Consider the following 13,284-nt stretch of genomic DNA (forward strand, 5'->3'; position numbering starts at 1 on the left):
AGTCGCAGCAGTAGAACAATTCATGCACGCCACCATTCTCTGTTCACTTAGCTATGACTAAAGCCAAGGCACCACAGTCGGATTGTGCAACGCGGTATCCGTTTTAATGACATTTGCCTCTCCTTTTCTTTCTTTTTTCCTTATTTTCAATCTTTCATTTATTATTTTTCTTTCTTCTCTTTTCTTCTTTGCCCTCTCATCTCTCTCTCTCGCTCTCTCTATCTCTTCCTTTTTTCTGTCTTTCTCTCCCTCTCTCACTCTATTGTTGTCCTCACTGCGTCTCCTCTCTTAAATTAGCCCAGTCGAGTGTTTCATTGTTTGTCGCTTGAGTGAGGAGACGTCAGTCAAAGAGACGTGACTCTCCAACCCAGATGCCGCCACACTGGAGTCTCTTTTCAACTGTCAGGATTGTAGAAGTTGGTTAAATGAAGATGGGTGATGTTCTGTCTTATCGCTGTCAGATGCTCAGTGTTAGACATACTCTAATCGCAGATTATTCCGTTTCCATTTACGACATTTTGGCTTACATCTTTTCTGTAGAACAACTTAAAATGAGCAAGCCTGTAGTGAATCTACACAAAGCTCACGGACACCTTTAGTCTGTTTATAGGTGGTATTAATATGCGCCTTGGGTGATTTGATCACAAGTGGACAGGTCAAAGTCTGTCTGTTCACACCTGGCTCCAGAAAGTGTCTCCACAAGCATCTGAAAGGACCACTTTTGAGCATATCTCACTTCCCCGCTCTACATGCAGATGAAATATACATAAATAGTGTTTGCGAAGAGGAAATACATAGTTTTTTTAAGCAACAGGTTTATTTTCTATTTGCACACTGGTGACAGTCCACCCACCCACACACACAGTGACAAGGCTAACTGTTAGCATGACACGGCTGTTACCTAATGGTGATTAACAAGTTTAATGGCAGTTTAATGAAATCATTTTAGCATTGGAGTAAGGTTTTTGGGACCAATCGCTGGGAGAAGAGCAGTTCCTGGAATGGTCCTTTAGTGCCATGCCTGCTGATTGGGAGTTAAAAAGCAAGGACATTAGTTAAGTAGGCAGTCTGTCAGTATTGCCCAGGACACATTTGTGTACACACTGCTGAAAAAAATTGACCTTATAGGATCTCAAGACCTATTGAGGATGCATTTGGTGCATTTCTCCTGTACTTTGAGCTGTCCAATCATGATTCAATCACCCAAGACTCATGTCAATACCAGGTGTAAATAGAGCCCCTGAGTCTTTGGATGCAAAACAGTTTGTACCACGACAACACCCTGATTCCTTCAGATCTGAGCTTAATGATGGGTTTGTATCTCTTATGACGAGACTAAAGGCTTATAGTTACACTGCTATGTCACTTTATATCACAAGCAGTCTTGATGACACCTTGCTGTTACCCGTGCGTCTTAGCTTTGAAGTGTTGTGTTACTGCTACAGACACATTAAAGGTTGCCACAGAATACATATATGCAGTCAGTGGAAGCAGGAGTTTACGATAGAGCTTACAAGCGCTATATACACCATCCTTGTCATTAAAATGTTTCCAGTACACATTTTGTCTACCCCGCAATGTGGAGGCGTTCCTTACGGCTAGATTTAGTGGACCAGTGTGCAACGGAGCACGGTGGCTGGCTGATAGGGATGGTAGCTGAATCTGCCTTCTGGCTGTAGCGGATGAGTGGCTGATTTACTCCACACTATCATCCATCTACAAGCACACTCCTTCTGTGGTGGTGGTGGTAAATCAGATGTAGGCTGCTACAACATCTCTACAGAAAACCTAGGCAGAACAACAGAAGTAGAAAAAGAACAGTAAGAGCAGTGCATGAAGCTGTGACTGTGAGGCTGCATTTGAATCTATTCAAATTGAACTGTTTCCTTAAGCATTGTTGTAGCAGAGGGGGAAAAAGGCTGTTAGGCTGTTTCAAAATTAAATTTTATTTTTGTTATGTCTTAAAACATTATTTATTCTCATAAGCAAGAATAATACCGAGAATATTTCAAGTCCCAAAAGCTCATACAATCGGCTGTATCTTAAGACAATGCCACTGCTCCCCGAACGATTCAAAAATTTTCTCAGCCAATTTTCACTTGTTTCAACAATAAGAAGTGCGAGAACTCATTACATAAGCAATTTACTTGTTTTTCCAATCTAGAATCTTGACACCTTCATTGATTGGGAAACAGGGTCAGTGTGTGTGAAAACTGGGAATTATCAAGGCAGATGGCACTAAACAAAAGGGTGCAAATAACGAGTAATGTAAAATAATGAAAAAGTCTTATAGACCAAGGCAGAAAATAGATTAAAAGAAACTAAAAGCGATCAAAAGTAGAATGTTTCACCTCTTAACATGTTTTTTTCACTGTGGTCTTCGTTAAGGTATCACAGGTAGTGACTATATCAACGCCAACTACATTGATGGCTACAGGAAGCAGAATGCCTACATCGCCACCCAGGGTCCATTACCAGAGACGTTTGGGGACTTCTGGAGGATGGTGTGGGAACAGAGAGCAGCCACTGTGGTCATGATGACCAGGCTGGAGGAGAAGTCACGGGTAAGTCTGCTCAACCACTTTTTAAGTGGATGATGGGCACTATTTTTAGCTTCTTTCTTTTAGTTACTTTTGAATGGTCCAATCTAGTGACCCCCTGAACTACTTTAAAAATGTATCTTTTAGATAAACCTTTAAAGTCAAATCACTGGTTCACAAGACCAAGTACATGAACCAGCTGATAAAATGGCTCAACTTTGCATTGATTTCCCAGTTCACACCTGGATGTCATCGGTAGGTAATCAGACTTCATTTTCCTGAGATGGATTGATTTTAGAGAAGTGCAGAAATTTGAATGGGGTTCTGAAAGCAGCAGGCAAACCTGATAAAATAGAGAGTTAACTCGAAAATGGTCTATCTGTGCATCTGATAAGGTAGGCTGCGTATCCACTGAGAGTATCTTGGCTCTCGTTTCTCTTTTTATTTGTAGTGAAAACGACAAGCTGTTGCATGTTCCCTACAGCACCAAGAGCTTAGCAAGTTTTTAGTGCTCTGAGTGCACAGTGCAGGAAGCTAAAATTACATTTTAAGCAACCGAGTGTCACTGAGTTTTTGCAGTACTTGTGACCAGTGCCTCCCACGACCATCTGTTGATAGTGGAAGTTAGAGGAAAAAGTGCATGGAGAGCACAGTGGCTTAGTCCCAGCAGAGAGAAATGAGATGCCAGGGTGTGATCACACTAGTCCACTTTTGTCTCTCTCCTTTAATACTTTTATGTTCATGGGATGTGGCCGCAAGGTGTGCAGAAAGTGTGTTTATTGAAAGTTATTGAAATGGGGCTGAGCTTGGTGTCCTTAGGTTAGAAAGAACACTCCACATTTACGAACAGTCCGACTTTTTTGAGTTGTGCCTATGATTTCAAGACTTTTGTTAGCCAACTAGCCCTAGCAAAAAACAGAGAAAGATTCATAGTAGGAAGGCAACAGCTGCACTTTACAAGCAAAAACTGCATGATTAAAAATGAAAAAATGCTTCAGAAAAATTTGCAGCTGGCATAGTGAATCAGTAGAAAGCACGTTGGCTCTTAGGTGTTTGACAGTTGGATATCAGCTCTGTTTGCCCGTAATGACAGGTAGTCATTACGTAAACAAAGTGACTGTCGTATGATCCATTTTTCTAAATTATGAGCTGAAAATGCAGGCAAGTGCTTCAAAAAATATAATAAAGCCGAGTGGTGTGAGTGCACCCTTAGAATAGATCTAGATTGTATCCTTGGACTCCTGGACTTGTCTAGATGTCAAAAAGCCAACCACGATGTTTCAACCTGTCAGCTTGAACCTGTGTTAACATTAGGCTCACTCAGCCCAGGTGTCTCCGTTCATTATCCCTCCCTCTATCCCTTTTCAATTGTTTACCTATCCTCCATCCCGACATGCGCGGTTCTCTCCTGTCAAACGTGATCAGGATTAGCAGGCAGTAGAACTTGAGTGTCAGCTCAAGCAGGAAATGGGAGAGAAAGCTGGAGCGCAACACATCTCCCTAGCTAGCTGTCACTTCTCATCTGATGTCCGCCGGCGCGTCACACCCCATATTGAATGAATCTTTATTAAGTGAGCTGACAGGGGAGGGATGGGGGGAAGCAGGTGTTGTCTTTCCATATATTCTGTAGAACCAGTGAATGAAAGCCAGCTTGAAAAAAAAAAAAAAAACAGGAAATGATTTCAATAGGAATTTTGCTCCTACTAAAGCATTTAGAGGAAGATACATGATTTTGGCTTTTATTTTGACAGATTCTGAATAAAACATTGTTTGTGAAGTGATAATGTTCCCTAAATTTCATAAAAAAGTTCTGTGCACTGATGTTTTGCATTGCTGGTAAACATTTTAGTTTGAAGACGTGGGGAGGGGTGCATGCAGGATTTGTGTAAAGTTGGTGAAGTTAAGCTGAAAAAGTGAAGTTGCTGTGACATTCCTGGTTACATCTGTTCCGTTTGCATAGTGTTGTTTCTGAGATTTGTAATAGAGAAAAGCTACCCCAGAGTTTCTGTCAACACCGCCTGGAGTTTTAATCCACAGGAGGATTTGCTTTATGAGCGGTGTGTGAGTGTTTGTTATTATGTCAAAACGAGCATGGTTTGAAATTTTCTGTACTGCTACTTTGACATGGAGAAACCTTTCAACAGAATGTAACATGGATCTCTCTCTCTCTCCCTCTCTCTCTCTCTCTTTCTCTCTCTCTCTCTGTCTCTCTCTCATTTTCAGATTAAGTGTGACCAGTACTGGCCCAGTCGTGGCACAGAAACCTATGGCATGACCCAAGTGACCCTTTTGGACACTATAGAATTGGCCACTTTCTGTGTCCGCACGTTCTCCTTGCACAAGGTAGGATGATTTCTCTCTTGCTCCCACACCCTTATGTACACCATCACTGTCTTCTCTTTGCTTTTTTACAGTAATACATAACAAACCAGCAAGGAGATAAATAGAATTATTAAGTGGACAGTGCATGTACAATACAGCCATTGCTATCAAATTGGATAATCATAAAAAACAATAACAACAACTTCAATGTCTGGCCAGTAAACACAGAGCCAATTCATGGGTCACATGTTGTAAAAACAGAGTTTACATAGGCAGTCAAAATGATAGCATTAACTGTTTTTCCACTGGATGTAAAGGTATCTTGTATATCGAAAAAAAAAACCTTTGTCCGCATTGTCCTTCCAGTCCATCCCTTTTACCTTGTTCAGCTCTCTCTCCCCTCAATAGATCATCTGTTTATGTGCGTCTGCCAAATTGGAGCACTTAGGTAAAGTGAGCAGAAGAGAAACTCAATATACATAATTGGCAGACTGCTCTCATGCTTCTGTGCCCACACACACACACACACACATTTTAACACTGAAGCACACAAGCAGATACAGAGTCTGCACACAGATGAAAACATTTTTAAGATGAAGCATTTGCACGTGCAATCTCACATGCACACTCATACTTCTGACATACTTACATAAATATGAAACCAAGCACAGATACACACCTGCAGATATGAATAACAAGCAATGAAGAGCACCCATTGACAGACACTCACACAGATAGAAACAAAGAAAGAAACACCAGCACATTTACATACAAACTCACTCTCACTTACAGTCTTATGCACGTTATGATCATGCAAACATAAGCGTTGTGTAAAAGAGATGTGTGAAAGACATATAGCAGAGAACCTGCCACTGAAAAGATTAGACATTTCCAAATTTTTCCTCTTAACTAGATAGCCCCATGCTTAAATCACAGCTGACTTTGTAGGAGTGTCAGTGGAACAATGATCACCAGGGCAAATCAGTGACGGTAAAGATAGCAGCATATCAGCAGCCACGGTGCTTTAAAGCTTGCTGGTTGACATTCAGGGCCATTTACATCCTGCCGCTCTCAGCCTCCGTCAAACCCACCGATAGGATTCTTTTTCTATCTATCGTCTCCCTCTTCCTTATAACTGCAGCAATTGCTGTGATTTCTCACTGAGCTGTTCTCACTTTATATCTCTGCGAAAAAATGCTGTGTTGAATTTTTGTGAAGTATAAGGCAGCAGAAGCTGGCACTGCACCGACGTAAACATACACACAGTGCATCTACAAAGCAGCCACCGTTGTACCTCTCCATATGCATGCGTGTCCTGCAGTGGATCCAAATTGTGTTTACAGATAAATCCTTAACCAAAAAATATGACATTTAAATAAAACCAGCATCCAAGCACCAACCACATCCATGCAGCCTGCCTTAGCTGCAGAAACAGGGAATGTCCAAAAGAAAATAAAGGAAAATAAGATTTAGGTCAGTTTGCTTTTAATTACCACACTCATTTATTCATTTATTCAGCAAGGGAAAAATTCCCTCTGTCAGGGAAGCAGAAACACGGCATTGAAATGCAAACAGTACCTCCATTAGAGGATCTTCGGAGAGGAGAGGAGGACTCTCTCTCTTTTTCACTCCCTCTCTCTCTCTTTCTTCTTATCCTTCTCAAAAACCTTCCTCTGGATCCCAGCTTGTATCTTTGATGCGTTGAGCATCGAGTTTGAGGCAGCAGCTGACAGACGGCTGTGTAATGTGGGTGTTTGCATGTATCTGTAGATGTTCTGAGCAGCAGCAATATGAGAGCAAGAAGAAATAATACCTGCAGTGTTCAATATAGAAATGATGGTAGTTTGTATATTATAAGTTCATCTGATCAGTTCATCAGAAAATTATGCTCTCTTAAGCAACACTGAAACCAAAAAAATCCATTTTAAGTTTAGAAATTTAGTAGTTTTCAAACCAGCGAGCACAGAATCATGGCTTCATTTATATAGGTTACAATATAAATTTCATCACAGTTTTTTACTGATTCAAGCATAACATTTTATTAAGATATTGTTAATGCACAGTTTTTATTTCAATCATAACACATGCCCGTCAAGCTTGTTAGTAGGCATGTGCATCAATTGTACAAATTAACATAAGCAGAGGTAAACCAAGGCATCTGCCTGTGCACACATGGAAATTTAGGAGATATTTAAGAGTAACTTTTATATTTTTCAACCTGGAACCTGTTTCACACATTTTTGTGTCTAAGGAACTAATGGAGACAATACACTTTTGAATTTGTTCATTATTGAGCAAGAGGACTAGAGCCGTCAGCAACGAAACAGGCTGCATTATAGCATCATTGGGCAAATGTGCACCATCAATTTACATCCACTGAAAGTGCTTGTTTTTCCACCGATAATCTCAGATTGTTAATACATTTGTCTGACAGCATTATGGAAAAGATCATAAAATTATAGACAATTTTGTTAAAGAGTAATATTCTTTCTCTTTAACCAGAATTGCCCCAAAAGTGCTACTGTCAAACCCACCAGACATAAGCGTCCAGGTTGTAGAAAAACAAAGTTACCCTTTTAAGGCTTAGAGAGGTCTTTGTTTTGAGGCAAAGTATTTATGCTGTAAACAAAATTTGGGGTTGAGTGGTAAGGGGTAAGGTGATTTTACCAATAAAGTTAAATAAAACACTCTTGAGACAATAATCCTTAAAATGAATTGTAAACCTACAACAGCCACGTAGCAAAAGCAGCACATACAGTATATTCCATTTTGGTTTATTTTTGTTATGACAAAATAAATCCAGTTGGTTGGACACTCTAAACAAAACTCAACCACCATATCCAACCCCACCTTTCTCTTTTCCAGAACGGCTCCAGTGAGAAACGGGAGGTTCGTCAGTTCCAGTTCACGGCGTGGCCTGACCACGGAGTACCAGAGTACCCGACCCCCTTCCTGGCCTTCCTCCGTAGGGTTAAGACCTGCAACCCACCTGATGCCGGACCCATCATCGCCCATTGCAGGTCAGTGGCAGCTTTTTGTTGTTAGGGGTGGATGAGGTACTCTTCTTTTTTATTGCTCTGTGATCCAAACTGTTTTTAAACTTTTATGTAAACTGGAATTTCCACACGAAAGTGGGACAGTTTTATGTCCCCCTGTGGTTCGTTTGATGCCACTAAAATGAAGCCGAACCCCACACATGGACGAACAAAATGGCAGAGCTCCTGTGTGGCTGCTATTATACATTACATAACACACATTATACAAACACACGCTCTCTTTCTTTACCAGATCCTTCATCTTTTCTTTTCTCCATTGGTCACATCATCTTTCTTTTTAAAGCATCCCTTTTTTTCTCTGCTTTTATGCTCTCCACCTCTGTCTCTTTTTTCCCTCCCCGTGAAAAGCCTCACAGTAATCCCTTCCCATCTTTTTTGCTTCTCCCTTTTTTTCTCCTTAGCCCTTCCTCCTTTTACAAGCAATATTTCTCAAATGGCTTATTCAAATTGAAACCTTCCCTTTTGTCAAGATAAGAAGACTTCACTGAGTCCAAAGCACTACACAATAGAGCTGAAATCTGACAGCTTGCTTCGCTCAGTCTCCATCACTGTCCTCTTGTTGTTCTGTCTGTCATTTGTAGTTGTTTCTGTATTTCTTCTCAAGCTTTCACTATATCTCTCTGTTTTCCTCTTTCTCTCATTTAAGATGCCACAACAAATCTACAAGCCTCACTGGACATGCATAATCTTTTAATTCTTTTAATCGTTTTAATATTTTAGGAGGTAGAAGAACATTAAATTACACACACAGCACCCTTAGAGAGTAAGACCCTAGAAATAACAGCAAGGAAGATAATAACCTCTTCTAAACAACCCAACTAAAACATACCATTTTTCTTTTTTCCCTTTCCCTCCTCCTGTAGTGCGGGTGTCGGCCGGACAGGTTGCTTTATCGTCATCGACGCAATGCTCGAGCGCATCAAGCATGAGAAGACGGTCGACATTTACGGCCATGTGACGCTGATGCGCTCGCAGCGGAACTACATGGTGCAGACGGAGGATCAGTACAGCTTCATTCACGATGCACTGCTGGAGGCTGTGGCCTGCGGCAACACTGAAGTAGCTGCCCGGAGCCTCTACTCCTACATCCAGAAGCTTGCCCAGGTGGAGAGTGGCGAACACGTCACTGGCATGGAGCTAGAGTTCAAGGTACATGAAATGGAGCAGTTTTCTTATTAATGTGGTGGCTTTTTTTAATGTGCATTGCTATATCTGAAATAACAGGGTTACAGAGTTTACTATCTATCACTGTCTTATTTTGAGCAATGAATAATGTTTGTCACAATAGTTTTTCACAGGTGACCCCATTTTGAGTTTTGACAAAGACAGGTACCAATTAACATAGCAAATGACAGCTCAAAAGCTCACCTTGCAGTTTGAGCTGACCTAAAGCCAACACCATTACAATGTTCATTTCAGATCAGAAATAACACACATTTTAGATACATGTCTAAACTGTCTTTCTTTGGACTTAATCATAACTAAAGACATCAATTCTAACTTTGGCTACATTTTGTCACCTTGTCTTAGGAAACCGTAAGCCTTTTAAATGCAGCTGGCTGCCAGTTTTATCTTCTGAACAGTTATTTTGGATGCAAATCCAATTTCTTCGCCTCTATTTTTATTTTTTTGCTCATCATCATTATTTGCTGTGCACCTAATTGTTGGTTGCAGCAATAGCTTTTTGATTTATGATCATGCATTTCTTTGCATTTTGATACTCTAACAGAACGTATGGTGGTTCTTGAATAGTAAATGCATTTCTGGCAAGAAACAATGATATTAAATAGGGAGACTGGGGAAGACATAACATGGATGATTCCTGTAGCTGATAGGGGGAACTGGGAGAATATAATTTCAATCAAGTAAAGATGCGGTTTATAAAATGCTTATAGCTCAGACAAACTGAGTTAGGCATTAGACAAGAGGCATGTTGTACTCTTCGTTCAGCTTGTTGCTTATACAGACATGATTGAAACAGAATGAGCAAAGCCCCAGGTAAGCAGAATATAGAATCACAGTCTTATTTACAAGGCAGCTATTTGTCAGTTTATGCTGTTCAAGTAATATAATATCAGATGGACTAGAAGGCGCATTTCTTCTTTTATATTTAGCTTCACTTCAATAGCTTAATCACCATGATACTCACCATTGGATTTTTTATCTTTTAAGTTAGAAAATGGAAATATTGAAGCTCTTTACTGTTTGGCCCCAATGTATATTTTGGAGGATTTGGAATAATATGCTTAAGCAAAGTTGGGTTTAATCTAGCGCGCAAAAGACAAAGCATTTGGCTGGAAGCAGCATGGATTTGAGTTTAGGTTTGAAAATGAAAGAGTGTATGCTTCCTTACAGAAACCCATGAAGAAGCAGGAGGTGAGGATAAACAGCCAGACACAGTGTTTACATAGATCTACATTAGAGATCTTAACAATCATCAACTTATAAACTCACCTCAGCTTTGGCGCTCCAGTCCGTATCTGCTGACCTTGAATTGGACATACGCATACTCTGAAATCATCCATCATCTTCCCATCGCCATTCACCAACGCGGCCCCCCTGCCAAGAAACAATAATAGTGCTGGTGTGTTTCGACCTTTTTTTTTACTCACTGGCGTACAACGGTGATGGAATCTCCATTGCCATCTGTAACAAGGATAATGCTGAGCTGGCGTCAGGAGTCAACTGGGGATTAATAACGTCCACGCTACAGTCAGGATAGAGAAGAGAGGTGTGTGCAAAGAGGGGTGGGGGAGCTGAGTAATTAATACTTGATGATGACAAATGGAGGTGGATGGCAGGGCAAGTGGAGGGAGGAACGTTTGGCTAATGAACAAAGGGAAGACTGTATGCTAACTTGGCACTAAGGAAGTGATTTGACAGAATGCTGCACTATAGGGATGGGTGGGAGGGCATTGTCGTCCTCAGGTGGGAGATGGTGTCTTGCAGAGATAAGCTGTGACTGGTGGGATTCATAGGAGTTCAGCAGGGAGGATGAACAGAGAAGAGGGACTTGTCATGCAGTTGTCAGACGAGCACTTTCTGGCATATGTGTATGAATAACAAGCATGTTCGGGGAAAGATTAATGCACAGAAGACGCTTGGGCACATAACACACATGCCAGAGAAGTATTCAGCAGCATACAGTACACGGATTACAAACAAAAGGAAAAAGGCAGGAAAAATACTAATGGAAAATAGCAAAAGAATGATTTAGAATTCAGCAGCTTAGAGTTTTAATTGGGATCCAGGTATAAGGAGACAAATATGCTCTTCGGTTTTAAATATAAATAACTGACAGTCTACAAGAGCTTCTGGAGGCGTTTATGGCATTGCAAAGCATTATTAAACATTTATTGTTTAAGGGGTTCAGGGCTGCCCCTAATGCTCCAAAGCTTCAACTGTTGCCATGGTAATTAAGGACAAAATCAGTACTCAAATGCTCAGTTTTTCTTAACCTTGAACCCCAAATAGCTCATAGATTAAGAAGCAGATTGATTAGTAGTTGTTTTATTGTTCCATATGAGAATCAATTTTTTTTTAGATTTTGAACTTTGAATTTTTGGTAACCAGAATGGAAATGGTTTCATGTTGGTGGAAAGGTTTAAAGATGACAAAAAGTTTTACAAACATGATCCCCAAAAAGTCAAGCGCCAGATATGCCAAAAGAAAATGGCATATCACAAATCTACAAACAGCACAACCAGAAAACTACCTGAAAACTGTAAAGTACCAGCTCAGCGGTCTTGCAAAGCATTATTGTTTCTAGCTCTATTGATACTGCGACCTGCATGCTTAAGTGGCTGATTGGCACTTTACCATCCTCCCCAGCACTCCCGGATATTTCAATCAATCAAATATTTCTCAACGAAGCTTGAAACTGGTATTTGGGACAGCCCTTTCAGGGTTATGGCTGGGGCAGGTTAGGATTATCATAATCACAGTTTTGTAAGCCCCATGTTGTGACACCCAATATGATTATCCCTGTTGTGGTGAAACATCCCTAATGTACATCAGCTCTTACCATGCAAGTGAAAAAATAGACTGTACTATAAATGGGAAAGGAACTGGCAACCATGACCAGAGAGTACCCAACAGTAGGTGCTTCTCCGTCCTGTTAGATGACAGGTTGCCAGCTTTGGCTCCATTCCCCGCACCCTCTGCAGTGTTTGGTGGCGTAGCTGAGGGCCTCTTTAGCACTGCCAGGCCACCTCGAGCCTTTCCAGGTGCCTTTGTGAAACACAGATCAAAGGGAGGACAGTAGCAAGGGATGAAGGGAATGGAGGAAGAGGAGGGCTGGACAGACTCCAGTGGCCACTGACACAGTTTTAGTGGCGCTATAGGAAAATTAGAGGGAAAGAAAGGGCAATGCTCTAAAGAAAAATAAAAAATGGTAAGTTAGGCCTTGTACACACTGAGATTCAAGGAGAAACACTTTTACTTTGTGCATTTCAACAACTGCTGGGAGACAAGAAGTCAAGGAAATAAATCTGCATTCCCACCTACTTTTTAGTAGGGTCATTTTTATCCTTTTCTCTCCTCCCTCCCTGCGATGCAGCCGGTGTCTTCAGTGTGCCACGCTTCTGTCTGTCTGAGCGGGGCCCTAGACAATCTGATTAGGGTGTCTTCCATTTTCAGGCAAACTCTAACAAGCAAACACACAACCACACACGCATAGATGCTTTGTTGAGACATTGAAGCCGCGAGGAGGCGATCATAAGACTTGCTGACCCACAAACTCCCACTGAGGTCCCTATGACGATGATGATGTAGCAGCTCCGCTTTTCATTTTGATCATTATGCTGTGTGTGTGTGTATGTGTGTGTCTGTGTCTGTGTGTGTGCGTGTGTGTGTGTGTGTGTGTGTGTGTGTGTGTTTGTCTTTCTGAGCATCCCTTTGTGAGTCTACGTTTTATGCACACATACAACACTGCCATTATCAAAGGCACTGGTGACCCACTTTTAGACGAGTTTTCAGTTTCGTGCAGACTTGATCCAGAGGCTTGTTAGTCTGGGTGTGTGGCATATTTTCCATCGTTGCATCTGACCCTGCAGGACCCCACAAGTTGCAAAAGTGGATTAAGTTTTTGAATTGTCGTCCAATAAATATATTCTTGATAAACAATGTCCCTTTGAAGCTGTGTCATCATCAGCAAAGCAGATTAGATTGGGTTGGCTTTATTACTTTCTGTCATTGATATACTCTTCTCTTTATCTGTCTTGCACCTGTCCGCCCTCCCACTACTCCTCATCTTCCCATCTCTCCTCCTTTTATCATCCTCTGCTGCTCTTCCTTCCTCTTTTTCTCTTTCATGTCTCTTCTTTCCTTCGTTGTAACAACCGTGGCTTTTGCCATTTCATTCCCTC

General features: G+C 41.2%; 1 protein-coding gene across 8 annotated transcripts in view; it reads left to right on the forward strand.

The window, feature by feature from the left end:
• Positions 1–13,284, forward strand: part of ptprsa (protein tyrosine phosphatase receptor type Sa) — a 263,072-nt gene that overhangs the window by 235,027 nt on the left and 14,761 nt on the right. For all 8 annotated transcript variants that reach the window (XM_088077631.1, XM_088077634.1, XM_088077633.1 and 5 more), the window contains 4 exons: positions 2,389–2,564; positions 4,764–4,883; positions 7,728–7,882; positions 8,782–9,067. In XM_088077631.1, the coding sequence (XP_087933757.1) occupies positions 2,389–2,564; positions 4,764–4,883; positions 7,728–7,882; positions 8,782–9,067 (737 nt within the window). The remainder of the gene's footprint in view (positions 1–2,388; positions 2,565–4,763; positions 4,884–7,727; positions 7,883–8,781; positions 9,068–13,284) is intronic.

This window comes from Plectropomus leopardus, chromosome 5 (assembly GCF_026936395.1).
Source record: "Plectropomus leopardus strain MGB_pleo_1.0 chromosome 5, ASM2693639v1, whole genome shotgun sequence".
In the NCBI taxonomy this organism is placed as follows: Eukaryota; Metazoa; Chordata; class Actinopteri; order Perciformes; family Serranidae; genus Plectropomus; species Plectropomus leopardus.